The 27,981-nt window shown below is 47.9% G+C and overlaps 2 protein-coding genes across 3 annotated transcripts in view; both read left to right on the forward strand.

The window, feature by feature from the left end:
• SOCS7 (suppressor of cytokine signaling 7) overlaps positions 1-14,924 on the forward strand; it is a 34,250-nt gene extending 19,326 nt beyond the window's left edge. The window contains exons 8-10 of one of the 2 annotated variants that reach the window (XM_055407698.2): positions 5,185-5,320; positions 5,738-5,891; positions 9,259-14,924. In XM_055407698.2, the coding sequence (XP_055263673.1) occupies positions 5,185-5,320; positions 5,738-5,861 (260 nt within the window). In that variant the 3' untranslated portion in view covers positions 5,862-5,891; positions 9,259-14,924. The remainder of the gene's footprint in view (positions 1-5,184; positions 5,321-5,737; positions 5,892-9,258) is intronic. The other variant, XM_055407699.2, reaches the window with a different exon arrangement.
• Positions 14,925-26,196: 11,272 nt separating this feature from the next.
• ARHGAP23 (Rho GTPase activating protein 23) overlaps positions 26,197-27,981 on the forward strand; it is an 81,509-nt gene continuing 79,724 nt past the window's right edge. The window contains exon 1 of the mRNA XM_055407702.2: positions 26,197-26,325. Coding sequence (XP_055263677.2) covers positions 26,317-26,325 — 9 coding nt within the window. The 5' untranslated portion in view covers positions 26,197-26,316. The remainder of the gene's footprint in view (positions 26,326-27,981) is intronic.

Below are 27,981 nucleotides of genomic sequence, written 5' to 3' on the forward strand. Positions count from 1 at the left end.
CTGTTAACAGACATTTGGGGTTGGATATTTCTGGTCTTCAGGGAACAGTTTGTTATGGGAGAAAGACCTGGGTGTTTGGGTGCTCAGACCTGAAAGAGATTCTTTTTACTTTTTGTCTGAAAGAGATTCATCATGCCCGTGTACATGCATGCTAAGTTGCTTTAGTTGTGTCTGACTCTGCAACCCCATGAACTGTAGCCCATGAGGCTCCTCTGTCAATGGGATTCTTCAGGCGAGAATACTGGACTGGGTTGCTGTGCCCTCCTCCAGAGGATCTTCCCAACCCAGGGATTGAACCCATGTCTCTTACATCTCTTGCATTGGCAGCTGGTTTCTTTACAACTTGAGTCACGCGGGAAGCCCTCATGCCTAACCCTGGTCCCTTGAGGGGAAAGAGAAAAGAGCAAAGTGGCTGAAAATTGGATTTGTGCACAACACCCTGGCATGAGGACCAGAGGAAAGTTCTCGATGACCACTGTTGTATCTTGCCTTTCCCTTTCAGCTGCACTGGTGTTTTATGTTGGACTTAATCTCCATTTCTGACCTCTTCTGTGAACATGCTTTGGATATCAGAGCTCCAATTGTTTGCTGTGTTTAGGGGCAAACAGTAAACAGTCAAGTTGACACTAGGGAATATCAGAGAATTAAGGGATTTCGAATTGCTATTTGTGAACCTAAGTCTAAAAATAACACAATTAATTAGGCAAGTATATATGGTCATTAAAATTTAAGTAAGCAAACAGATAATTGTATGCTACTATTATCCTGACCTCTTTAAGTGCAAGTCCTATAGTACTGTCTTTGGGAGTAAATAATTAGGTACATAAATTACTTTTGTCCCTGAAACGTATGTTGAGTTTACCAATATTACAACCAACCTTCCAAAAGCTTTCTGTTCATCATAGTGTAATTTACTGAAGACCATATTTAAAGCATCTGAGTGAAAAGGTAAAATTCAAAGAGGCATTTGAACCCAGAATCATTTTAAAACCACTTGAGTTTAAATATATTCAAGAGAGAAATCCATGTGTGAAATTTTTTTAATGGTGTATGAGGAGAGGGCCAACCAATGGTGTGTGTGGGTGGATGAGGGCTTTTTTTGTTGTTCAGTTGCTAAGTCGTGTCCAACTCTTTGGGACCCCATGAACTACAGCACACCAGGCTCCTCTGTCCTCCACTAATATCCTATCATTTGCTCAAATTCGTGTCCATTGAATTGCTGATACGATGTAACCATCTCATCCTCTGTTGCCCACTTCTTCTCCTGCCTGACCTCAGTCTTTCCCAGTATCAGGGTCTTTTCCATTGAGTCATCTCTTCGCATCAGGTGGCCAGAGTATTGGAGCTTCAGCTTCAGCATGAGTCCTTCCAATGAATATTCAGGGTTGATTTCCTTTAGGATTGACTGGTTTGATCTCCTTGCTGTCTAAGGGACTCTCAGGAGTCTTCCCCAGCACCACAAATTGAAAGCATCAATTCTTCAGCATTCAGCTTTCTTTATGGTCCAACTCTCACATTCATACATGATTATTGGAAAAACCATAGCTTTTAGTATATGGAACTTTGTTGTTAAAGTGATGTCTCTACTTTTGAATACACTGTCTAGGTTTGTTATAGCTTTTCTACCAAGGAGCAAATGTCTTTAATTTCATGGCTGCAGTCACCGTCCACAGTGATTTTGGAGCCCAGGAAAATAAAATCTGCTGCTACTTTCAATTTTTCCCTTTTTATTTGCCATGAAGTGATGGAACTGGATACCCTGAACCTAGTTGTTCTAACACTGAGTTTTAAGCCAGCTTTTTCACTCTCCTTTTTTGTGCCTCATCAAGAGGCTCTTTAGTTCTTCTTTACTTTCTGCTACTAGAGTGGTATCATCTGCATATCTGAAGTTGTTGATATTTCTCCTGGAATCTTGATTCCAGCTTGTGATTCATCCAGCCCAGCATTTCGCATGATGTACTCTGCATAGAAGTTAAATAAGCGGGGTGATAGTATACACTCTTGTCATACTCCTTGCCTAATTTTGAACCAGTCAGTTGTTCCTCGTCCAGTCTTACCTTGCTTCTTGACCTGCATACAAGTTTCTTAGGAAACAGATAAAGTGGTCTGATATTCCCATCTCTAAGAATTTTCCATCGTTTGTTGTGATCCACACAGTCAAGGCGTTAGCATAGTCAGTGAAGCAGAACTACATGTTTTTCTGGAACTATCTTGCTTTCTCCGTGATCCAACAAATGTTGGCAATTTGATCTCTGGTTCCTCTGCCTTTTTGTAAACCCAGCTTATACATCAGGAAATTCTTGGTTCACATACTGCTGAAGCATAGCTTGAAGGATTTTGAGCATACCCCTGCTAGCATATGAAATGAATACAGTTGTTTAATAGTTTGAACTTTCTTTGGCATTGCGCTTCTTCGCGATTGGAGGAATGAAAACTGACCTTTTCCAGTCCTGTGGCCACTGCCGAGTTTTGTATATTTGCTGGCATAATGAGGGTAGCACTTGAAGAGCATCATCTTTTAGGATTTTAAATAGCTCAGCTGAAATTCCATCACCTCCACTATCTTTGTTCATAGTAACACTTCCTAAAGCCCACTTGACTTCACACTCCAGGATGTCTGGCTCTAGGTGGAGTGACCACACTATTGTGGTTATCTGAGTCATTAATATCTTTTTTGTATATTTTTCTGTTTATTTATTTATATTTGTATTTTTCTGTTCTTCTGTGTATTCTTGCCACCTCTTTTTAATCTTTTCTGCTTCTGTTAGGTCCTTACTGTTCCTGTCCTTTATCATGCTCATCCTTGCATGAAATGTTCCCTCGATATCTCCCAATTTTTTTGGAGCGATCTCTAGTCTTTCTCATTCTATTGTTTTTCTGTTTCTTTGCTTATTCATTTAAGAAAGGCTTCTTACCTCTCCTTGCTATTCTCTGGAACTCTGCGTTCAGTTGGGTATATCTTTCCCTTTCTCCCTTGCCTTTTGCTTCTCATCTTTCCTCAGCTATTTGTAAAGCCTCCTCAGACAACCACTTTGCTTAGTTGTATTTCTTTTTCTTCGGGATGGTTTTGGTCACTGCATTCTATACCATGTTACGAACTTCCTTCTATAATGCTTCAGGCACTCTACCAGATCTAATTCCTTGAATCTATTCGTCATCTCCACCATATAATTAAAAGGGATTTAGTTTAGATCATACCTGAGTGGCCTAGTGATTTTCCCTACTTCAATTTAAGCATGAATTTGGAAATAAGGAGCTCATGATCTGAGCTTGTGTTTCCATAGTTTAGTGGTTAGCAGGTCAGCTTTACATGCAGAAAGTCCTGGTTTTGACCCCCAGGGGAACCAGCCCCTGAGGATGAGGGTTACAGTGCTTTAAAAATATAAGTGTTAGATTTGAAAGGGATAGTGAGAAGTCAAGGACTAAGAGAGACTGGTCCTGAATCAGGAAGCTGTGACTGTCTCGATAGCACCCCTCGTTAGACAGTCACATGGGCAGGTGCTCTGGGAGACTCCTGGAGAACCCTCCTTTGAGGTTCCCTGAGCTAAACTTTTCCTCAGACAGAGCAAGTGTTCAGGGAAGGCCAGCTATGTTGGTTCTGTGCTGTGAGCAGATTCTATAAGCTTGGTAGGCCTCAGTTTCTTCATTGTGCAGTGGGGGTAATAGTATCTGTTTGGGAGCACAGCTTTGAAGACTGAGCTACATGGTTTTAAGATAAGCTTACTTATATAGCATAAAATATATTTCAATTTTTTTAGAAAGTCTGTTGTTAACAACCATGAAAAGGCTTTGGGAGACAATCTGCAAGCTTTAATTTTTTCTTCTCATGTCTTCAAACAAAATTTTAAAACTGTTTGAAATTACACTGCAAAAATAGATATTTTATTTTCCAACAAGTTGTGTCTACAGAATTTCATTTGATGCAACAATGGTTGAGCAAAGAATTATTTCAAAGGTTTTGCAACTCAGATTCTTTCTGACAGCAGTTTGCTTGTTTACCTTCCATAGTCCTTTGTTTATTGAAACAAAGAGTATTCTTTATTCTCTTGAACGTGTTTCAGTGTCCCTGCCATTGTGGGTGTCTCCATTCTGTGGCATTGACTCCTGGGGGTTGGAATTTCCCAGCATGGAGCCTGCTGATACTGTGATGAAACATGAGTGTGGGGCTTCCATTGGGCCTGACTGGCTTTAGTCAGCAGGCCCTTGTACACAGAACAGTACCAATTCCAGCTCGCCCAAGCTACTGTAGTTGCTTTTCTTTTAAAAGTATTATCCTGGGCTTCCCAGGTGACGCAGAGGTAAAGAATCCACTTGCCAAGCAGGAGACGCAAGAGATGCTGGTTTGATCCCTGGGTCGGGAAGATCCATTGGAAGAGGAAATGGTCAACCCACTCTAGTATTGTTGCCTGGAAATTTCCATGGACAGAGGAGCCTGGTGGGGTACAGTCCATGGGGTTGCAAGGAATCAAACACAACTGAGCACACACAATTAAAGTGAACCTTTTAAAAAAATAACCAATATGAATATTATTTAGAAGCTGTTTATCTAAAAAAGAAAAAGTGTCATCATCTTTTTTTCTGTTCCTGTACCCAACCTAAAATTTCAGAAATAAGAAGGGTGGTTGGTGGGGGTGGAGGATTGGCGGGGAGTAAAAGGTAGCTAAACCTCACTGTCCCGGCTTGAAGTAAATGACTGTGTGACTGGCCTGTAAAATTTGATCCTAGTTGCTGCCTTCTGCTTACTGTCTCTCAGTTGGAATTTGGTGGGGACCCCTCTGAACAGCCTTTTTGAGTCCTCACCTTCAAGACACTCTAGATGCTAAACAAGTGTCTCCCCTTCCCAACAAGGATGCCTTTGACTGTTGTCCTTGGGCCTGAGATTGGCCACTTGGCTCCAAGCAAAGTCTCTAGCTCGGCGTTTTTCATTGAGCTGTCTAAAGAGCAAGACTCTCAGTTGTTAGGGCTGGGGAGGGCCCCTGCCAGAGGGTAGTCTCCCCTGAGTATGAAATATGGTAGCAGTACTATGGGAACCAAGTTTTGTGGAAGGGCGCTTTTGCACAGAAGACCTATGTGAACTTTAAAGAAGTACCATTTCCCTTCCCTGGATTCTCTTCATAAGGAACATTATACATAGTTAGCTGCCTTGTCTCATCTGAATATTTCTCTCGGTTTTTGTTCTTGAAGGACTGCCACCAACTCCAGTCCAGTTGCTCTATCCAGTGTCCCGATTCAGCAATGTCAAATCCCTCCAGCACCTTTGCCGATTCCGAATCCGACAGCTCGTCCGGATCGATCACATCCCGGATCTCCCACTGCCTAAGTATGATGGAGTCTTTAGAGCCAGAGCAGGAATGGAGGGTTGCTTACAGTGTCAGTGAGGCCTGCAAGTGGAGTGTACAGGCAGAGCCTGGCAACTCACAGGCGTCATCTTTTCACTTCTCCTGTGTCTTAGCACCTAACTTGAAATGTCACAATACAGCCAAGAAGGAGGAAGGTGTGTGCGTGTGTGTCACTTTCCCTTCTGCAGACTCTGTGAAGAGTAGAGTGGAGATGGTAAGAGGGAGGGAGACAGAACTATAATAAGTGAGAAAGTGGGAATTTTCTCAAGTTGGCAGAGACTCTTTGGTGTTGTCTCAACCATATAGGGATTGAAAAGAAGGGAGGGTTGAATAAAGGTGATCTTTCTTTCTTAAGTTCTGTATAACACTTGTGTGTACCCCTTTTGTATTATTCGTAGGCCTCTGATCTCTTATATCCGAAAGTTCTACTACTATGATCCTCAGGAAGAGGTATACCTATCTCTAAAGGAAGCGCAGCTCATTTCCAAACAGAAGCAAGAGGTGTTGGAACCCTCCACGTAGCGAGGGGCCCCCTGCTGGTCACCGCCAAGGGTATGCATACTCCGCCTCACTGTCCAGCCTGGTCTCTTCCTGGGCAGTTATCCTGCACTGGGCCTTTTTTCCCCCTTCCTCCCACCCCATGCACATACCCCAATCCAGGCATCTGTCCAGAGAGTTGACACATCTGATCACGGAGTCCCGGGGGGCACATACCCCAACGGGGAGAAGAACAAATAGACAAGAGAGAGGCTTGAGTATTTGCAAAGCTACATGCATGCTAATCACTGAATGTATACAAGAGGAGGACATAGAAGTGCAGCTGTTGCACAAATGACATGTAAAGCAGGAAACCAAAGGGGAAGAAAACTTCATCAAAGGGAACACAAAATGCCCTTAATTGCAATAGGCATGCACTTCAGTGAGAGTTCTGCTGTCCCATGGCTTGGAATATGGGGATGAGGAAAACACAGGTTGCTCTTCTGTTTAAAATTCCATCTGCGCCACTAAAAAGTAAATTGGTGAAAAGAATAAATGAATTAACTAAGGAATTCATTTATATATCCCATTGCTATACTGAGTTTTATTTATTTGTTTTCCCATAAAATACCTTGGAATACTGGTTTATACAGATAAATTCTGATTAGTCTTGGGGATTCCCTGGTGGTCCAGTGGTTAGGACTCCGTGCTTCCAGTGCTGAGGGCTCCAGTTCAATCCCCTGGTTGGGGAACTAAGATCCCCACATGCCTCGGGGCTCAGCCAAAAAAAAAAGTCCTCTTAAATTACATTAATGTGAATATTGAAAGTAGAGGTAAGTAGGGAACAGAATTACCAGAAAGTGGTGATTTTGGTAGTAAGAGTTACGTGCAGGATCTCATGTTCTAGTGATCTACTGCTGGGGTTCAAGACTACCCTCACCCCTCTCAGTGGGTGGGTGTCCTTAGAAAGGACACTTTCTAAGCACTGAATTCTTCTAACCTCACCTGTTTCTAATCCCATTCCCCATACAAAACAAAGGGAAAAACCCATAGGTGTGACAGCTTTAGAGTGGAAACGGGGCTTTAACTCTTCCCACCCTCTCAGCTCTCTTCATAATGGGAGAGAGTGACAACTGGTGTTTTTGTTCCGTGGGTGTTTTTGTGTCTCCTCTTGGCTCTGGATGTCTCTGATCCTGTGCTATTGAGGGGAGAACATGTGAGCCGGGACTAGCCAGGGGAGGAGGAATGAAGAGAGATCAAGAAATGGTAACTCCGGGAGGCAGTTGAATTTTAACTTAAGGGATCCTGGGCTGGATGTGCAGTTTCTTTGTCAAATCTTCAGTTACAGGCATACCTGGGAGGTGTATCATAGGTTCTGTTCAGACCACTGGAAAAAAACAAATATCGCAATAAAGCAAGTCACATGATTTTTTGATTTCCCAACGCATATAGAGTTTTATACTGTGGTCTGTTAAGTGTGCGCTAGCATTATGTCTGAAAAATCTGCATACCTTAATTTTAAAATATTTAATTGCTAAAAAATGCTAACCATCATCTGACAATGTGGAGTTGCCACAAACCTTCAACTTGTAAAAGCACAACGAAACAAGTTAAATGAGGTGTGCCTGTATTGGCCAGTTGTGTGCGCTCAGAAGTGTCTCCTAAAACATTGTCTAGGAGGGTTTATCTGTTTGGTGGCTTTGCAATGATTATGGTAGGGAACTCGGGGGACCCACCTACTCATCTGCCCTGTTGAGGAATAATTGGGACCCTTCAATTAGAGCACTGCTTCTGTGGGTGCTGTGCCTTAGGAGGAGCCTACAAGAGCACATGTACATTCAGAGAAACGTTAGGGATGGTGGGGACTGTCCACACTTCATAATGTAGGGAATAAATGATTATCATGGACCAGAGAAGTTTTAGGGTAAGAGTGGCTTGGAGGCTAAAAGAAGTATTTGATAGATTTTCCTTAGAGTGATCAAACTTATTCTGTGTGGTTCCAGGGGACAGGGCAGGAACACAGAGTCAGTTATAAAGAGTTCAGTCTCCAGCTTTATGTCTACTTTATTTTGTTTTTGGTCGCACCGCGCAGCATACGGAACTTTCCTGACCAGGGATTGAACCTGTGCCCCAAGCAGCAGAAGCTCAGACTCTTAACCACTGGACTGTCAGGGAAGTCCTCAGTTTATCTTTAGAAGAACCTTTTGAACAGATCCAAATATGGAATGGTTTTCCACAGGAGTTAGTGAGTTCCCCATTTGTTGATTCAGCAGACCTCTATATATTAAGTAGCCAGTATGAATTGGGAAGAGAGTGCTGAACAAGATAGTCAAAGGCCCTGTTCTCACAGAGCTGCAGTTCTTCAGGGAAGATAGCAACAAGTGAGTAAGTGAATAGGCTAGTTTCAGTTGACTGTACGTACATGTTGTGAGGGAAGTTAAATTGGGTGAAGTTCAGTGGTTAGTGGTAACGTGTCATTCATACTCAAGTTTGAATGATCAGGGAAGGCTCTTGTGAGGAGGTGACATTTTATTTGAGATTTGAATATCAAGGAGTTAACTGTGAGAGGGCCTGGGAGCAGGCATTCTAGGCCAGAGATCTTCTAAATACAAAGGCCCTGATATGATCAGGCGTAGGCTGGGGCTGGCCATTAGTCGTCAGTATGGAGGGGCAGTCATGTACTAGTAGAGGATTGCACCGAACTCCCGGGGTCTCTTTTTTGTTGTGACACTGGGATTGTTGCTTGTAGCAGAGAATAAGCACCCTGCTGAGCTTGCTCTGAGGACCCCTTGAAAAAACAGGGAAGTTCTCTTGGGAACACTTCCCAAGGGAAAGGCCTTTTAAGGTATGAAATTTGGCCATTATGATTTCTTGTTGGTCAGACCACTTGGCCTGTGCATGCTGTTTCCTGGAGAATTTCTTGCCAGGGTGCTTGGAGTTATGGGACAGTGACAGCTGGCACAGTGCCCTTCCTGAATCGGAAGGTTGACGCCGCACTGGCCTTTGTGATGATATGTCAGCCCTCTTCATTGGCCAGCAGCTGCACGCTTGCAGCTGTTTCTAACCTGACTCACCAGGGATTCCTCCAGGAACTCAGTTCCTTTTTTGGTCCCTAGAGCAGGTGGGCCTTAGGGGAGAAGCAGAGGGGAAAAGTGAATGGAAAATGAAGGGGAAAGGGAAAGAGAGAAGGGAAGCGGTGTGAGGGGGATCTTTATTTGTCATTTTAGGACCTTTTTTGGCGACCAGGTTGTAGGCTGCTCAGGTCTCCATGACAAAGGCCACCGCTGCATCCCCAGCCACCTGCAGTGTTTGTGGAAGCACTGGGCTTTCCAGGCTCCATTCTCCCTTGGAGCTGTATTTCCCCACCTCCAGAGGCTGTCCTTTGACTCCGTTTTGATTCCACTGTATTGAGCCACTCTAATTTTCCCCTTTTTTAACCTAGGCATTTGGTTGCCAAGCTCCAGTTTCAAAGAACCAAATGAAGCTACCGTGAAAAGGAGAGTGAGGAACACAGGAGGGAGCAGGAAGGATTGGGATCCTCTGTGCAAGAGACTGGTTCCCCTCACCACCCTGGGGCTTGGATGAAGCACACCTGCGGACTCTGAGCAGGGCTCCACCATGTCACATCCAGCCCTGTGCTCCTGGAGCTGGACGAACTCCCCGGAAAACGGGAAGAAGTCTCAACACTGTTCCTTTTTCAGCAGTTATGTTTTGTATATTTGCATTTCTCGGTACAGAAGACTCACCCTAAAGGCAACTGGGGTTTGTGCCCATTGGACTGGAACTGATGCCGAGGGTGAGCAGGTCTGGGGGAGGGAAGGAGAGGAGAGCGGGTTGCCAGTGATGGTCATTCAGCTGGTGCCAAAGGCAGAATTCCAGTCTTCACATTGACCTTGAAGAAGAGGAAAGAAGGAGTCAGAGTGCAGATCAAGTTGGGAGTTTCTGATTGAGGAGAACCTGCTTCTCTGTAAGCATGGGTAGCTTTAGCAGGAGTAGGAAAGAAAGGAGGGTGGATAGTCTCAAATAGAAGATGCTGGACAAAACCTGGCACATGGCCCCACTGGGGAAGTAGTGACTCCTCATATACCTTCCTTCTAAGGTTTAGGAACCTAATTTCAGAATCACCTCTCATAGAAGCTGTATTTGTTCTGTTTTACTGAATTCTATGACTTCACGTTAGCCCTGTTCCTCTCCCCTCAACCCCTTCCCTCGAGATAACTTCATTTCACTCTGGTCATGGTAACATCATTCCTATTGCTTCTACCAGCTGTCAAGGCAATAGTATTTTCATCACCTGAGCAATTCAGAGCTCCAGTCCCAGGCTGCTGCCGTTAATGGAGCGTGCTTCCAGATTCTTAATGGCAAACGGTACCCATGACTTAGGAGTCAGTGTTCCTTACCTCCATATGTCTGTCAGCTAGTAAGAGGGAATGTGGAGGAAGGTGAGAAAGGAAATTATTGTGCTCTTCCTAGAGAAAGCTCCCTCATGGCTCAGCTTTAATGGGATGTTTGAGATCAGTGAGGAGGGAGGAGAGCGTTACAGCTCATCTTCTTAGGTTGGTCTGAAACAGGAAGTAGCAAAGGCTTCTTTATTTTCCTGAGTTCTTTCTAGCAACTCAGACATTTTCCTGAGTTAGATCTTGTTTGCCCTCCTTTCATTGGGAAGTCTGTCAGATGCTGATTTGAGAGTTGCCTCTTTTCCAGATGGAAGTAGAGGAAGAGGGAGAAAAATTCCAGTGCTTTTCTGCACTGGGCCATTGTCAAATCACATAGCAGTATGAGTTTGCTTTTCTGTAGAGTTACTCTGGGGAGAGGTTTGTTATTAAGATGTGAAAATTGAGCTATTTGATCTTTATTACTCTTTTGCAGTAAGTGTTCCAGTAGACTGCCTCTTTTGGTTCCCCTGTGTTTATATCTGCCTCATCTAGTGAGATAAATAATGTCAGGTTTGTGGTTTCCTGATGGTTTAGGGTGAGGCCCCAGTGTTTTGGTAATTTATAGGACTGCCTCACCTGGAAACATTGACCTTCTGCCTTATGTCCTGCGTGGAATGACCGTTCTTCCTCCTTTTAGCTGAATAGGGTGGAAACTTGCATTGTTACCTGGCTGTCAAGAGGTAACCCACAAAATGAGCTTTGTAGCATAAACACAGCACACCTCTGCTTTGTTGTGTGGTATCTCTTCTCTCTTTGGCTGTCATGGTAGTACTACCAACCAGTTAAGATAGTGATCCCAGGAATTGGCTTAACCAATGGGTCTTACCTCTTGAATGTGCAGATAAACTTGCCATCTTGCAGAAAGTATCATCCATCAAAAGCCTACTGACTGGAATCTACTGAGATCCTCAAGTAGCTGTTTTGCAGCTACCTGAAATCTTTTTTTAAAAAATTACATTTTAGTGTGCACTTGCCTGGCTCTAGGCTAGCTACTGTGGAAAACACAAGAGGTAGAAGATACATTATCTGATCTAAGAGAGCTTTTAGGTCACGGCCACATTTGGAGAATGACTCAGCGTGGCAAAGGAGAATCAGGGGCTGGCTCTAAAGAAATTCAGAGTGGGTAAGATCATGGTAGAACAGATGGTCTAGGAAAGCTCTGGGTCTGTGAGACTTTGGTTTTCAGGTGAGGGGAGGACACTGAGAAATGCAGGAACAAGAGCACAGAAGCAGATATCTGCATGGTGTGTACTGAACAGTGCACATCCCCAAGTTAGAGCAGTGGCATCAAAGAATCCTTTTGCTGTGCTGTGGTCTAGACTAAAACTTCCTAGTCATCAGGTAGATATGCATGCTGAGGGGTTATGATGCAAGGTGGAGCCCAGAGTCAGAAGTCAGCCAGGGACCCCTGACCCTGCCTGTGGCTGGGGCTTCACTGCTCTCAGCATAGCCAGAGAGAGGGAGGCAGGGCCCTGGACCCCTTGTGGTACCAGCGGTTTCCACTGGAGAATCTATACTCTCAGGTACAAAACCAAACCAGCTGAGGAGGCGTGACCCACCCTCAACCACCATCCTTTCTCCTCCCGGGAAGGGTAGTGTTGACCGTGTCTATAATCTGACTGTGCATGAGTCACAGCCCAGGCTATACCCTACTTCTTCCTCAGTAGAGTGGATACAGAACAGAATTGTGCTGGAGGAGACAGACCTCATCCAGAGGTGAGGAGGAAGGGCACGAACCTGGTCAGAGTCAACAGGGAGAGGGAGCAGGAGCAGCTGGCTATCGTCAGCACCTCCCCTTCACCCGCAGGCTGTACCCCCGTCCCTCCACCAGTTCTGCGTAGCACTAATTGAAAAACAGTCTGCAGAAGGAACTCATTCCTTTTTGGTGGTGGTTGTGTTTTCAAGTCACAGACTGGAAAAGGTTCTCACTTCTCGGGACCTGTCATTAGTTGTGGCTAGGTGATGTCAGTACCTCGGATCTGCCTGTTAACCTTCGCTTGTTGATGACTGATCTACTGTAACCTTCCTCAGGACAGGTGTGAACCACTGTGATCTAGTGACAATTACTGCTACAACTTGCTATTACTTGAATTTCGTGTGCTGTGGTCACACAGGAGTGAGGAGGTATGGGGGCTTTGGTGTGGGACTAGATAAATAGGTGACAACCAGGTCTTAGGGAAAGTTGGCGATGACCTTGTCCTGGTTGCCTGCCTGTGCCTAGATACAGTGAGTGTGACACCCTGGAAAGCCAGCCCTGGGTTTCAGGTCCCAGCCTCCTGAGGGCAGAGGCGTGGTGGGGAGCCTGTCACCATGGTTTCTTCTGCTTTCATGCTTTTCCCTCGGGCTGATTCCACAAGCCCCTTATTAAGGTTGGGAGTGACGTGGGGATGGCCACAGAACCCCTACGCTTCCAGCAAGAACTGGCGAGAGGCAAGGTGGTTAGTGTTCCTAGATCCAGGGTGAGAGACTACAGCAAAGCTGGGTGCCAGCCTTGAAGCCCTCACCCCGGGACCCAGAAAACATGGCCTGCTTGAAACCCTTGACCCTGGTGGTAAATAGTGATTGGAGGAACTTGTTCCCTAGGTTAGATTCCCCGCTGCCCTACCGCCTCTCCCTAGGGGTTGAGCCCTGAAGTTAGAGGCCTCAGCACTGGGATGTACAGCTCTGTGGCTGCTGGAAGGAGGTCTGAAAGTCTGTGTGCATGTGTGTGTGTGTCTTTATTTGCAGAAGTCTTGCCACTAATGGGGGTGTGGAGAGCATCTCCACTGAGGGGAGACCTGCTGTTTGTTGTCCACTTCTAAGAGAATGACATGCCCCTGTCCCTAAGGGAGGAGCTTTTGAGTTAGACATTTTCCCTATGGGAATCCTCTTGGTTTGGTTCGTGGGAAAGGGGGAAGTGGAGAAGTGATTTTTAGCTCTAATTGTCGACACAGCTGTTCTTACACGGAATTTGTGCTATTGCATACATGGAGCCATCTTTCTTTTCACTGCAGCAGTGTTTATCAGTAGTTCAAAATGATTTATTTGCTCCTGGGGAGTAAAGCCTTTTTTATTAAAAAAGAAAAAGAAAAAAAAAAGTGTGCCCCCCTCCCCCCATGATAGCTATAGGATTATTGGGCCACACAGCTCAAGAAGGCAAAGTCAAATCTGCCAGTCCCCGCGATCTATCCTGTTTTGACATTGAAGTCTTCATGCTCAGCACAAAATGGCAGGAGGCCTTGAGAAGATAAGAGTGAAGCCTTGGGAGGTGTGAGGTGAGAGTTGGAGCATAGAGACAGAGGCACTGGGGACTCAGATACTGCAGTTAGAAAAATAGAGTAAGGAACTGTATTTAAATTACCGATTCTCTATAATCTGCCAGGGAAAGACCTTTCTTTCCATGCAGATTCCATATTGTCGTTGTCCTTTTCATGCTTCTTGACCTTCCTGGTAGGTGCCCCTGAATTCTTCCTGTTTCCCATCTCTGCCCCTTCTCCCATTCCTTCCCGCTCTGGTCCCCCTCCCAGGAAGCCAGTCCTGCATGCTGAGTCTGTGACATGCCTCCACGCCCATTTCATCTTCTTAAGAGGGTACCTGGAATTGCTTCCTCCCCCTCCTACCCCCTCTTTCAAAATGCTGAGAGGGGCAGGCAAACAGCAGCCAGTCAGGGCAGTGGAAGACCTGAATGTCTGCTCGCAGCTGGACTGCGATCCTAATTGTTCCTGGAGATGGAGTGTAATTGAACTTAGGACACTTCTGATCAGAACCCAGGAGATCACAAACCACACAGCCCCGCACCGAGCTGCATCCTAAGCCCCCTACTCAGCTCAGGTGGAGCGGGAAGGCTGGTCTGACTACTCCATCCCTGGTGCTCCCTTGAACAGGGGTCTGCCCCTCACTGTTAGGCCCAGAACCTATTCCAAGGGACAAGCATAATCCAGGCACCGCTCTGTGGGCAGGCCTGTTGGAATGCCCAAACTGGTGCTGCCCGTGGCACAGCCACTGCTGTACATTTTTTGGTTGTTTTTAAGGAACTCAATGAAGAGGGGTGTCAATCTGGGCTCGGGGTGGTTGCCAGTTCTTCACCAGAAGGGGAGCCACATCCCCCTGCAACCACTTCCGTCCTCCTCTGCCACCCCACCCTCCTCCAAGCCAAAGCGCAGCCTGGCTTTTGTCTTCCCATTTAGTTTTTCTCCTTTCCTCAGCCTTTTTGTGCTTAATTTATTAAAATATTTGCTGTATAATTTATTTTCATAAACTATAAAAAATTACTAAATGGTTAAAATAGACTTGCAGGCCAATCTTAAATGGGGTGGGAGGGTCTGAGGGTGGGGTGGGGAAAGGGAAAGATGTTTTGATATAAACAAAACAAATGCACTTTGGATGTGTTTTGGTATTTTTCTGGGGATAGATGGGGGGGTGTTGGGATGTCCCTGTAGATTAGTTCCAGAATGGGGTGTCTGTATATACTGTATTAATAGGCATGTTTGACTCTTGTAAAGGGACATTAGTAGCTGCTGCAGGTCCTGTTTGGAAAACCCATGTACAATTCCCGGTTTTTTGTAAAGTGTCAGTGCGGGAGACATTTGACTCTTGTGTTTGTATCTCCTTTTTATGATTGCTGTACTGACCCATGTCTTTTTGCGGAAGGGGTGAAAAGAGATTTGAAATAAAAATGTTTAGAAATTATTTCATGTTATTTGGGTGGTTGTTTCTCAGTCCCTCTCTCATCTCATGACTCCTCACACCGTAACGACCCACTTAGGGTCAGATGGCCCCCCCTGGCACTCGGGAAGTCCCTGTGATATCAACTGAACGGATCACATCCAGAAGTGGTCTTGTCAGAATTAGAGAGACTGGAAAATTCTTGAGGCTGATGGCCATTGCTCATAGCTGCTTTCTCCTTCCCTAGGAAGTGCAGGAGAATTCCAGAGAGCTTTCTGGGCCTTTCTGCTCTATTTTGGGAGAGTTCATACTGCATCCCATAATGGTCATTCCTAGTTTATATCTAGACTGGCAGTCAAGGTTTTTCATGAGTTTAACCTGTGTCCCTCCTGTCTTTCTAACCTACTCCCTCTTGAGTGGTCCTCTTTGAAGAGGAAAGGACCAGAAATGTTTCTCTGATGGTGGCTACTTGGAGCCACTCAAATCTTCCCTCTTAACTTTCTCACCCAGTCTGTCTCCAAGTTCCCCACTTAGAAGGCTGGTGCGCTAACCTTGTCACATTTTGGAGAGTTTTCTGCAGTTTCTCTGCATCCTCAGAGTGGAAAGCACATTCAAGTGAGCTGAAACCCTGGTTCTCAGCCGTGGTGTTGTCTTAGGGTTGATTAGAGAGACCCAGGAGCGAGTCTCAGGATCCCCGCTGGCCCCGCTCAGCTCACTCCCAAGTTACACGTCCATATTAGGATGAAACAACGTCTTAGCAATTTTGATAGCCATTCTGTGAAGGCATGAACTCCTGATGAAAGTTCTCTTCCCTTTTGGAAGAAAAAATGCTCCAAACTATGAAGTAAGAGGAACATTACAAAGGAAAATGCTTAACTTGGAATCAGTAATTCCAGTGCTCTACTGTCCCGCATTTGGATACAATTTGTCTATCATAAAGATCTTTGCCGACACCAACAGTCAAGCGTGTTAGTGGGCATTTCTTGAAAGTGAAGACAGGTTTTCATCATTTCAAATCAACATTGTTCATATTAGTGACAATGTGTGAGGTTTGTTGGGAAAGAGGTACTAGTCCCCTCTGGCTTGAGGGATAAAGCCATAGAAGAAAAGGCATTCTTTTGGAAAGAGGGAGCCCCAAATAAAATAGTACCTTCCCTCCCTCCTCACCCCCAAAACCTGAAACCACCTCCTTCAATTCCTGTTTCCTGTCTACTTTGAGCTTCCACTTTTCGTTCCATCTCACTTCAGTCATGTCTTACCATGCCTGTTCCTAACCTACTTGAATTCAGTTATAAACACATGACAGTAACTGTGCAGATTTCCTCCTCCATTTCATCTGTGTCCCCTGATTGAGGGTGAGATGGGAAAAGTGAATTTTCTGTTTTGGTTCCTCTCCAGTCTCTTAGAGTGCAAGCATCTTGTGCCATACGGATTCTGAAGACCAACCGTTTTCTTCTGGTGCTCAGCCAAAGGCATGAGAGTTGACTCCAGCTCTGAAGAAGTACTAAAAACCGAGTTATCATTAATCTCTAATGGAGCCCCCTTCCCCAGAGGTTCTCAAGAGGAATTTTGACTGCAATTTTACTCTGTTCACAATCCCCATCTAAGCTACGACCTGTCATGTATCCCTCCTCCATTGCCATGCCCTAGTTTAGCACTTTCCCTTTTTCACCTGGACAATTTCAGCAGCTTCCCAACTGGTCTTCCTGCTTCCTGTTTCCCCTCTCCAGTCCTTCCAGAATAAAAATGTGCTTAAGTCACTTCCCTAAATCGCTGATGACTTTTAAACTAGATATGAACACCCTAATTCCTCAACCTAATGTTCAAGGCCGTTTCTCCTCCTCCTGCCACACTGGATGCACTTGGTCACAATGCATGACTTTAAGTTCCCAGATTATGGCATCTCTTCTCCTGACACTCCATCTTCTCCTGACACTCCATCTTCCCTCATGCTGTCTTGTCTGCCTGGAGGACCATTACTTCTTACCCTCTTCACCTGCAAAAATGCTATCCTTCAAGGATTTCCCTCCAGTCACCTCTGGAATTTTCACCAGCCACTCTCAGCCAAACAAGTGTTCCTTTCTGTGTTAAAATATTTGTTCATGTGTCTGCGGTTACTTGACTATAACCTCTGGTCTGTGAAGGACAGAACCTGTGTTCTATTCAGCTGTCTCCCCGCCTCCGGTCTGGCACAGTGCCAAGGTGGTGGTGCTTGAGGAAAGGTGAGATCAGCTCCCCTCCCAGGAGTGCAGCCTCGTTTTCCTAGTCAGCCAGCCTTAAACCTGGATTTTCATCGTTTGCACAGGATAGTTTGGTTGTGTGGAGTCATGGAGGTGGGGGGGTTTAGACCCTAAATGTCAGGCTTCTTGAGAATTTTAAGGAAGGGTTTGGCTTTTGGTGGGTGGAGTAAGAGCATGGATTAAGTGATGTAGCTGTAATGTAAGACATTTCAAGGGGGATGTGGACTGCTTCCTCCTGGTGTCAGGGGTGTCAGAAAGAATGACAAAGATGCTGCCCTTTAGGTGGAAGATGCTGCCAATGTAGGGTCAGCAGGCTTTGTCTAGTGACCAGAGTTTGTGCTGAACCACCCACTGGCCCCTGCTGGATAAGAAAGCCTGCAGTTACACAGCTCAGCTCAGACACCTCCTTTTTTTAGTTTTATTTTTTTCCATTTTAAAAAACTTTGACTGCAGTGGGTCTCTGTTGCAGCGCGTGGACTCAGTGGTTATGTTGCACGGTTTAGTTGCCCAACAGCACATGGGATCTTGGTTCCCCTTAGTTCAGTTGCTCAGCCACGTCTGACTCTTTGCGACCCCATGGACTGCAACACACCAAGTTTCCCTGTCCATCACCAGCTCCTGGAGCTTGCTCAGACTCATGTCCATTGAGTCGGTGATGCCATCCAACCATCTCATCCTCTGTCGTCACCTTCTCCTCCTGCCTTTGATCTTTCCCAGTATCAGGGTCTTTTCCAATGAGCCAGTTTTTCATATCAGGTGGCCGAAGTATTGGAGCTTCAACTTCAGCATCAGTCCTTCCAATGAATATTCAGGACAGATTTTATTTAGGATGGACTGGTTAGATCTCCTTGCTGTCCAAGGGACTCTCAAGAATCTTGTGTAATAGTGAAGTCGCTCAGTCGTGTCCAACTCTTTGCGACCCCGTGGACTGTAGCCCACCAGGCTCCTCCGTCCATGGGATTCTCCAAACAAGAATACTGGAGTGGGTTACCATTTCTTCTCCAGGGGATCTTCCCCACCCAAGGATCGAACCCAGGTCTCCTGCATTGCAGGCAGATGCTTTAACCTCTGAGCCACCAGGGAAGCCCTAAATACCACAGTTCAAAAGCATCAATTCTTCAGCACTCAGCTTTCTTATGGTCCAACTCTCACATCCATATATGACTACTGGCAAAACCATAGCTTTGACTATATAGATCTTTGTCGGTAAAGTAATGTCTTTGCTCTTTGATATGCTGTCTAGGTCGGTCATAGCTTTTCTTTCAAGAAGTAAGCATCTTTTAATTTCATGGCTGCAGTCACCATCTGCAGTGATTTTGGAGCCTGAGAAAATAAAGTCTGTCACTGTTTCCATTGTTTCCCAATCTATCTGCCATGAAGTGATGCCAAGATCTCTGGTTTTTGAATGTTGAGTTTTAAGCCAGCTTCTTCACTCTCCTCTTTCACTTTCATCAAGAGGCTCTTTAGTTCCTCTTCACTTTCTGCCATAAGGGTGATATCATCTGCATATTTGAGGTTATGGATATTTCTCCCAGCAATCTTGATTCCAGCTCATGCTTCATCCATTCTGGCATTTTGCATGATGTACTCCTTTCCCAATTTGGAACCAGTCTGTTGTTCCATGTCCAGTTCTAACTATTGTTTCTTGACCTGCATACAGATTTGTTGGGAGGCAAGTAAGGTGGTGGTCTGTTATTCCCATCTCTTTAAAAATTTTCCAGTTTGATGTGATCCACACAGTCAAAGGCTTTAATGTAGTCAATGAAGCAGATGTTTTTCTGGAATTCTCTTGCTTTTTCGATGGTCCAGCTGATGTTGGCAATATGATCTCTGGTTCCTCTGCCTTTTCTAAATCTAGCTTGAACATCTGAGGTTCTGGGTTCAATGTACTGTTGAAGCCTACCTTGAAGAATTTTGAGCATTACTTTGCTAGTGTGTGAGATGAGTGCAATTGTGTGGTAGTTTAACATGCTTTGGCATTGCCTTTCTTTGGGACTGGAATGAAAACTGACCTTTTGCAGTCCTGTGGCCACTGCTGAGTTTTCCAAATTTGCTGGCACGTTGTGTGCAACATTTTAACAGCATCATCTTTTAGGATTTGAAATAGCTCAACTGGAATCCCATCACCTCCACTAGCTTTGTTTGTAGTGATGCTTCCTAAGGCCTACTTGACTTCACACTCCAGGATATCTGGCTCTAGGTGAGTGATCACACCATCATGGTTATCTGGGTCATTAAAATCTCTTCTGTATATTTCTGTGTATTCTTGCCACCTCTTCTAAATATCTTCTGCTTCTGTTAGGTCCATACCATTTCTGTCCTTTCTTGTGCCCATCTTTGCATGAAATATTCCCTTGGTATCTCTGATTTTAAGAGATCTCTAGTCTTTCGCATTCTATTGTTTTCTTCTATTTCTTCACATTGATCACTTAGGAAGACTTTCTTATCTCTCCCTGCTATTCTTTGGAATTCTGTATTCAGACAGGTGTATCTTGCCTGGAGAATCCCTTCGACAGAGAAGCCTGGTGGGCTACATATAGTCCATGGGATCACAAGAGTCAGACACAACTGAGCGACTGATACACACACACACACACATCTTTCCTTTTCTTCTTTGCCTTTCACTTCTCTTCTTTTCTCAGCTATTTGTAAGGCTTCCTCAGACAACCATTTTGTCCTTTGGCATTTCTTTTTCTTAGGGATGGTTTTGATCACTGCTTTCTGTACAGTGTTACAAACCTCCATCCATAGTTCTTCAGGCACTCTATCACATCTAATCCCTTGAATCTATTTGTGATTTCCACTGTATAATCATAAGGGATTTGATTTAGGTCATACTTGAATGGTCTAGTGGTTTTTCCTACTCTTTTCAATTTGTGCCTGTATTTTGCAATAAGGAGTTCATGATCTGAGCCACAGTCAGCTCCTGGTCTTGTTTTTGCTGACTGTATAGAGCTTCTCCATTTCGGCTTCAAAGAATATAATCAATCTGATTTCGGTATTGACCATCTGGTGATATCCATGTGTAGAGTTGTCTCGTGTTGTTGTAAGAGGGTGTTTGCTATGACCAGTGCGTTCTCTTGTCAAAACCCTGTTAACCTTTGCGTTGCTTCATTTTGTACTCCAAGGCCAAATTTACCTGTTACTCCAGGTATCTCTTGACTTCCTACTTTTGCATTCCAATCCCCTGTGATGGAAAGGACATATTTTTTGGGTGTTAGTTCTACAAGGTCTTGTAGGTCTTCATAGAACCATTCAGCTTCAGCTTCTTTGACATTAGTGGTTGGGGCATAGACTTGTATTACTGTGATATTGAATGGTTTGCCTTGGAAGTGAACAGAGATCATTCTGTCATTTTTGAGATTGAACCCAAGTACTTCATTTCAGACTCTTTTGTTGACTATGAGGGCTACTCTGTTTCTTCTAAGGCATTCTTGCCCACAGCAGTAGATATAATGGTCATTTGAATTAAATTCACCCATTCTGGCCCATTTTAGTTCACTGATTCCTAAAATGTCAATGTTCACTCTTGCCATCTCCTGTCTGACCACTTCCGATTTCCCTTGATTCATGGACCTAACATTCCAGAATCCTACACAATATTGTTCTTGACAGCATCAGACTTTACTTCTATCACCAGTCATATCCACAACTGGGCATTGTTTTCACTTTGGCTCAGCTTCTTCATTCTTTCTGGAGCTATTTCTGCACTCTTCTCCGGTAGCAAATTGGGCACCTACCAACCTGGCAAGTTCATCTTTCAGTGTCATAACTTTTTGCCTTTTCATATAAAAGTTCCCCTATAAGGGATCAAACCCGTGTCTTCTGCATTGGGAGGTGGATTCTTAACCACTGGACCACCAGGGAATTCCTCAGGTGCCCTTCACACAGGCTTCTCATCTCATCCCTGGCTTTCCCCCTTCCGCCTTCTGAGAAATATGGCTTTGTTTCTGGGCCTTTATTCTGCCAATCATGAGGGGTGATGGGATGAGCAGGAAAATATGGGATGCTAGTTAGATTTATCCTTAGAGAGGAAAGTTAAGTACGAGAAGGTTAACAGCTGAGCCTGAGGGAGTTTGGAAGATGTGGAATGGAGCAGGGGCATCGGGCTGCAGCTATCGTTTGAGAGATTGGCAGAGTTAAAGATTTCAAGAAGTTTCACTGTGAATTGGGTGTCACCACCTGGTGCCCCTTCCCTGTAACTGCCACCTTTTCCAATGTCCTAATGTTGTAACGAAAACAGCAGTAGAGATGGATATCCTTCTCTTCTGGATATCAGGCTATTTTTTAAATGGGACACCGTACGTAGAAGTGATGGTAGGACCAGCTTTAGACAAATGAAACACATGGAAGGAGTGTTCTGTGTCTTGTTCATCTTCAACTTGTCCTCCACCCCCACAACCTAGTGGTGTGCCAGCATGCCATGAGATGCCCCCATGAATGTTTGTTGAAAACCCTGGAGCAGATCAAAGACAGCCAGGCAGGAAGTGGAAGCAGCAGTGGAGAAAGGCCCTCTGGGCTGGGATTACCTTTGGGCCTGAATGGGGGGCAGTCACACTGCAATGAGAACGCACACCGGAAGCAAGGTGGGCAAGGGGAGAGCCCAGAATGCCTTGTGGAGCCTGGAGAAGAGGCAGGGGGTGAGGGTGCAGCGGTTCTCAGCCAGAGATGGGTTTTTGTGAGCCTGAATCACTTGTGTAAGGTTTTCAAACCTCACACTCACCCAAGACTAAGGCACCCTCCTAGAATCTCGAGAGGTGGGGGAGGGGAGTGGGGGTAGTAAGGACACAGCTCAGATGCATCTGAGGGGTCCTTCCCCTCCTCCCCATGCCTACACCCACTAGACAACACTCCCAAGTCAGGACCGTGGCTTTGAGAGCAATCTATTTATGCTGTCTCTATCTCCTCTTGAAAAGAGAGAGAGGGTTTCTTACTTACCTCATGTGTGAGTGGATGAGATAATGCATATGAAATGCCTGGGACCCGCTCAGCACTCAAACAATCACGGGCACTAATTATTATCGTTACTGTTAGTGGCATTTTCCCTTCCTAAAGGCAAAAAGGAAGAATGAAAAGACTTCAGGGCCCCATCATGGGAGACAGGAGGTGCAGTGAAGGATGGGCTGGAGGAGGAGAGGGGAGGGGAGGTTGTGGGTGGGTAGGACTCTGGGGATGGTGGTGGGAGCAGGTGGAGCTGGCTGAGTTGTCGGGCTTTTTCTGCCACCTAGTGGCTGCTCTGGGCTAGGCCACCCAGCTGTCCCCTCGGGTCTGGGTGAGTCGGGGAAGGTTGGGCTAAGATATTCTGAACAAAATTTCAGCAGTCCTCTTCTGCTGCCCCCATTTAATATGCACTGTCCCCTTGGGGACCCTGGCCGGTGACCCATCCTCCCCATGGTCCTGGAGGATGGGACAAGCCCCTTTTCTCCAGGTGGAAAAAGGGGAAGCCTTTGTTCTCTTGGTTCCCAGACAGAGTGGGGAGCTGAGGCAGACACCCAGCGAGGTTGGGGAGTCACCCTCCCACCCCAGCCCCAACCACACTGGCTTGATGGTTGCTAATGGTACACCTGCCCCAGGAGGATGCCAGGTTCTCCTGGCACTGGGAACCCAGACCTCGATCACTGTCTGCCTTGGGTTTTTCTTTAATTCTATAAAAATGTACTGCTTTGGGCAGGGCCTGGGTGAGATTCTTCTGGGCCTTCCCATCCCACATTCTCTGGAGGATTCTGCCCTTTGTCTCCAGGCAGGAAGGGGACACTGAGACTCGCCGTCCCAGGCCTGCTGGTGAAGGGCCCAGTAGGGCCTTCCGAGTCAGATTGGTGTCTGGGTCTCTTGTCATCTCCTGCCCCTTGTGGAATGATGTCCTTGTTGCATCATGTCTGCCTCCTGCATTGAAAGCAGCTGTGACTCATTGGGGCGGAGTCTGACCCTGGGTGTGGGGCTTCAGGAGGCAGCCAGGAGTCACAGGAAGGAGTCCCACGTTGGGCAGGGAAACACAGTCCAGCATCCATAGCACCCTTGCATCTGCCCTGCTGCTCCTGCTCTCCCCCCGCCCCCAACACCCACTTTTCCCTCTCAGGGCCTTGTAGCCTCAGCTGCACCAGACCAGGATTGCATCATTCTTGGCTTTGTTTGCAGAGCAGCAGGTGGAGGAGCAAGGCCCCCCGACCCCCCTTCCCTCTCATCTCCTGCTCTCTCCTGGGTACTTCTCCTCCTTCCTCTCTTCTCAGGCCCCTGGTATCTGGGGATTGTCTGCCTTACCTGGTGACTCTCAGCTCCCTTTCCACTCCTTCTGCTCCCCAGGGAGCCCTGGAGGCTGCTGAGGCAAAGAGAAAGAGGCTAGGGGGCAGGGATCAGCACCAGGCTGGAAACCGCCCTTCATTTTTGTTCCTCCACCCAGATGAAGGCAGGTGCCACTTTCAAAAGGACCACCTGATTGTAGACAGCATTTGGCCTCCCAGTACTTGGGAACAAGGTCAAAAATTGTCACCGGCTGAACTAAGGCTAATAATAATCGACATGAAATGAATTCATTCAGCTCCTTGTAGATGGTACTTAACTTTTATTGATCATTTATGGGGCCTTCAGGGGACTGAGCATTTTATATTCCCATCTCATGTAATCTTTCATAAACCCCATGATGTGGAAGCTGGAACTCAGAGAGGCGGGATTACCTGCTCCAGATCACAGAGCTACTGAAGAGCACACCCAGGACTGGAATCTCAGTCTGCTTCCCCCGAGCCTGACTTCTCAAAGAAATGCAAAGGAGGACGCTGACCAGACTTGGACATTTTTTTTTTGCCCCCTTAAAGGAGGCTTTTGCCCAAGACACTCTTCAAGAGATAAGACTGTCCTCTTTTTAATCTTATGAAGCAGATAAAATAAGACAACCTGAGCTGGGCCCCGGCCCCCGCCCCCCGCCCCCCACCCAGTCCTGAGATACTGCTGTTGTTGAAGGTTCTGAACCATGTCCAGTGTAGAATCAGGAATCGGAGTAGGAGCTTGTCAGAGATCCAGCCTGCCAAATAAGAGGGAGGCCTGCACATGTGGACCCCGAAGGCTGGGGCGGAGACAGTGAGCAGCAGTATCCCTTTCCTTCAGTGCACTGGGATTCTCTGTTTGTGAAGTTTCCTGTAGTGCTCAGGGTGTGCTGATAAAACAGTTTTGGTGTCTAGCAATCTAGGCACCATGACTTTGGCCAGTAGGAGTCCACTCTTTAGGGCCTGATCAGATCTTTGGGGACAGACAGTTCTCAACCTTGCAAAGCCCGCGCCCAGAACTTAGGCCTGGCCAAGCAACAGTTGTTTAGAGGCCAGCATGGGCGGCTGCTGCCGCTGGGCCATGTCCTCCGCCTCCTAGTTTTTACTTCTAGTGGCTACTTCAGCCCTGAAAGAGAACCAGAGGACTCTGGGAAGAATGGAGCCTGCCTTCCACAGCCTAGAGCCCAGCTCCACCACAGCCTGGGAGAGGCCAGGTCAGGGTCTGGGCGATATGTTTCTCTGTCTCCCATCTCTTTAGCCCAAGACAGACTCCATTTGAAGGGACAAAGGGCCCCATTGACCCCATAGCCTTGTGACCTCACCAAGTCTGTCCCTCCCTTCCCCTGGCAGCCGGCAGGGCACTCACTCTGGTAGCAGACAGGGCCACGAGGCTGCTGAGAGGGCATGGCTGGGAAGCCAAGAGAGTCTGCTGCCAGCTGGGTGGGGCAGACTGGGAGTGTGTGGGTAGTGCCCCCAAGATCCCCAAAAGGAGGGGTGGCTGGGGATGAAGGTCTGCCGGGACTCCTGGCTGCAGTCCCAGGAGCAAAGCAGCAAATGCTCTGCAGGGCCAAAGCATGGGAGGGCAGGGGGAGTCCAACCCTAGCCCCAAACTGGGCTGCCCGGGGGGCTCAGGGCCTCCCCAGCCTGCATTCCTGAATTCCTCCCCCTAGCATGCCCCCTACACCCAGCCTATAAAGCCCCCTTTGTCTGGGCCCACTGAGGATCTTAACTCTCCCGGTCTCAGCTTCCAGCCCTCTGCTCCCTCATCCCCTGGTGCTAACAAAGAGGTCAGGGTGCGGTGGGAAGCGTGCAATCCCCTTCATGCCTCCCGGCACTGGCCCAGGGGTGTTGGGCCACCAGCCCCTGGACACCAATGCCCCAGCCCCACTGCCCACCTCAGGGCAGATTAATTCCCACCCCTGTCCACCCAGGACTCCACACTCCTGTCCTGGGCAGCATGCCTGCCTCTCACATGCCTGCGCATGTGATAGCCCCTTGGTGTGGCCCTGCGCTCACAGGGCCAGGACAGAGGGGCAGCAGGCAGTCATGAGCCACCCCTAATGGGGTAGGGGGGTCTCAGTGTGGGAGGCAGTCTTTTTGCCACCTCCTTGGCTCTCACCAGAGTTGGTGGCTCCACTGTCCACAGGCAGGTCCCCAACTGGCATCTGGAGCTTCAGATGACCCTTCTCTGGCAGTAGACAAACAGTTCAGCTCCTCCTTCTGCTTGGCACATGCCTGGGGCAGGGAACACGGTAGGCGACAAGAATTTCCATTCCTGTTCCCCACACCCACCCAAGGGCCTCAGAACACATGTGAAGAGAGGCAACAGGGAGTGGCCTCTCCCCTTCAGCTCCTGACCTCCTGCGGTCACAGGGCTCAGACCTCTGCTCATCAGGGTGGGGTCTCCCTGTGGTCCAGGCTCTATCTCTCTGGCCGGCTCTTGGGCAATCACAGGGGTCTGGGCCAGGGGGTCAGCTCTGTCATCAAGCTGCTTGTGACCTTGGGCCAGCCCCTCTGAGGCCTCTGTAAAACAAAGGGTGGGGCCCTTCCCACTCTGATAACCTCAGAGATGGGGAGAGGGGCTTCCCTTCTCTGGACTAACAGTGCCCCCAGGACAGGCAGAACAGGAGAAGCTGGCAGGGATGCGCCCCTGGGTGTGAGGAGTCTGTGCGTGCGTGTGTGGTGTGTAAGGTGTGTGTGTGTGTTTGCGCGCGCGCACGGTGCCTCTACCCCCGGGTGGGGTGTGGAGGGAGGGGCGGCGGGGCGGGGCGGGGGCGGGGCCTGAGTGGCGGACTCCGGGCGCTCCTCGCGCGCGGCGGCGGCCGGGTGCGGGTGCGGCACCGCCGTCTGGGCGCATGGAGGGGCCGCCGCCCACTGCGCCCCACCGGGCCGGCGCGGCGAGGAGCGCGTAGCTGGCAACAGCATGGAGCAGGTCAGCGGGTGCGGGCCCCGGGGCCCGGGTGCGTGTCTTGGGGGGATGGGCGGGGGGCGGGAGGACTGGCTCGGGGTGGGCGCGCTGAGAAGGAGCGGGGCCCGCCACGGCGGGAGGGGGTTGGGGCTTTGGAGCTCCGGGCGGGGCCAGAGCTCTGGGGAGGGGATAGGACTGGTGTCACATAGAGCTGGTGCGCGCGCACGCGCGCGCACACACACACACACACACACGAGTGCTCTCCCACCACTGACACAGAGGGAGGCGCTCACCGAGGGCTCTCACGCTCCCTCGCTCCCCATCCTTGCTCCAGAACATTTAGAAACTCCCCTCCCACTTGATAAGGTCCCGGGCCCTCCTTCCAGGATCCTAGCAAGCTCTGCATAATAAGGAGTGGCAGAGGTGGGGGTGGCTCTCCCAGGGCATGTCACTACCAATGACCCTCCCGACTTTGTCCCCTCCCCACCGTGGGACCTCACGATACAACCATCCCCTCCCCCTTTGCACATCAAGGGGCTTTTCCCTGCCAGGCTCCCCCTCCAGTCCCAGTTACAGCAGCTGCAGCAGCTGCTGCCACCATTTCATGGCAGTGAAAAGATGGGGTGGACTGGGCAGCTTGTCCACATGCCCCCCAAATACAAACAGGCCACCCCAGCCAGGCCCGGGGTGGCTTCCCTTCACACAGTCTCCATCGGAGGGGTCCCGGTGAAGGCCCCCTTAGGTCAGAGCACCTCACTCCCTCCACAGAGCTCAGTAAATCCTGGACAAGAGGGGCCATCCCCTTAAGTGAGTGGGAGGGGCCCTCTATCCTGACTTGCTGCCCCCAGTTTTCAGAGGGGCAGCATCCTGAGGTGGGCTGGAGGGAGGGGCTGCCTTGCTCCCTTCCTGGTCACAACTCAGTGAGAGGTCTTGGGGTGGGGTCTGAAGTGGAAAGGTTTTCTGTTCCTGCATGTGCCTTCACACGTCCACGCTCCCAGGCTCAGCTTAAACCTGTGTCTGCGGCCTGGGCTCTAAGACCCCTCCCCTCTGTGGCAGAGGGGCTCTTGGATTGCCTGTGATGGTGGTGAGGAGGGGCGTGGAGGGTGATAAGTCAGGGGATGGGGTGATCCTCAGTTCTGGGGGTTGGAGGGAGGCTCTGAGGAGCCATGAAGGGCTCTCGGCATGGTCCCTGGGCTGGGCGTTATGTGTGGGGAGGGCTGTGGGCTGGTCTAATCTCCAGGCCTGCTGGGCATCTTGGCTGTTAATTTAAATCGCCCATGGCAGCTCCCTGGAGCACTAGGCCTGGCAGGGGTCCATTCGTCATTCTCTGCTGTTGCCACTCTGAACACAAAAAAGCAGGGGTTGGGGGGGACAGGACTAAGTGCCCCTGAATTGCTTGCGTTAAAATAGTTAAATTTATGTTATGTGAATTTCATCTCCATTTCTTTTTTTTAAAGAAAGGAGAGGTAAGGCTAGGGAGCACCACTGCTTTCTGCCTGGAGGACCCTAAACACATCTCAGTGGGCCTCTAGCTCAGTCTGAGCTGCTCCTCTGTTCGCCTTTTGTACTTCTTCTGGGGTCAGGTGCTTTCCGTTCCCAGAGGCAGAGCCTGGCTCTCCTGTGCCCTGGCATTGTGGAAGGGAGGACAGAACACGGAGGAGAGTCAGGACATCAAAGGGG

The sequence above is a fragment of the Moschus berezovskii genome, chromosome 20 (assembly GCF_049115385.1).
Source record: "Moschus berezovskii isolate FMDL1 chromosome 20, NW_MosBer_1.0, whole genome shotgun sequence".
NCBI classification, from domain to species: Eukaryota; Metazoa; Chordata; class Mammalia; order Artiodactyla; family Moschidae; genus Moschus; species Moschus berezovskii.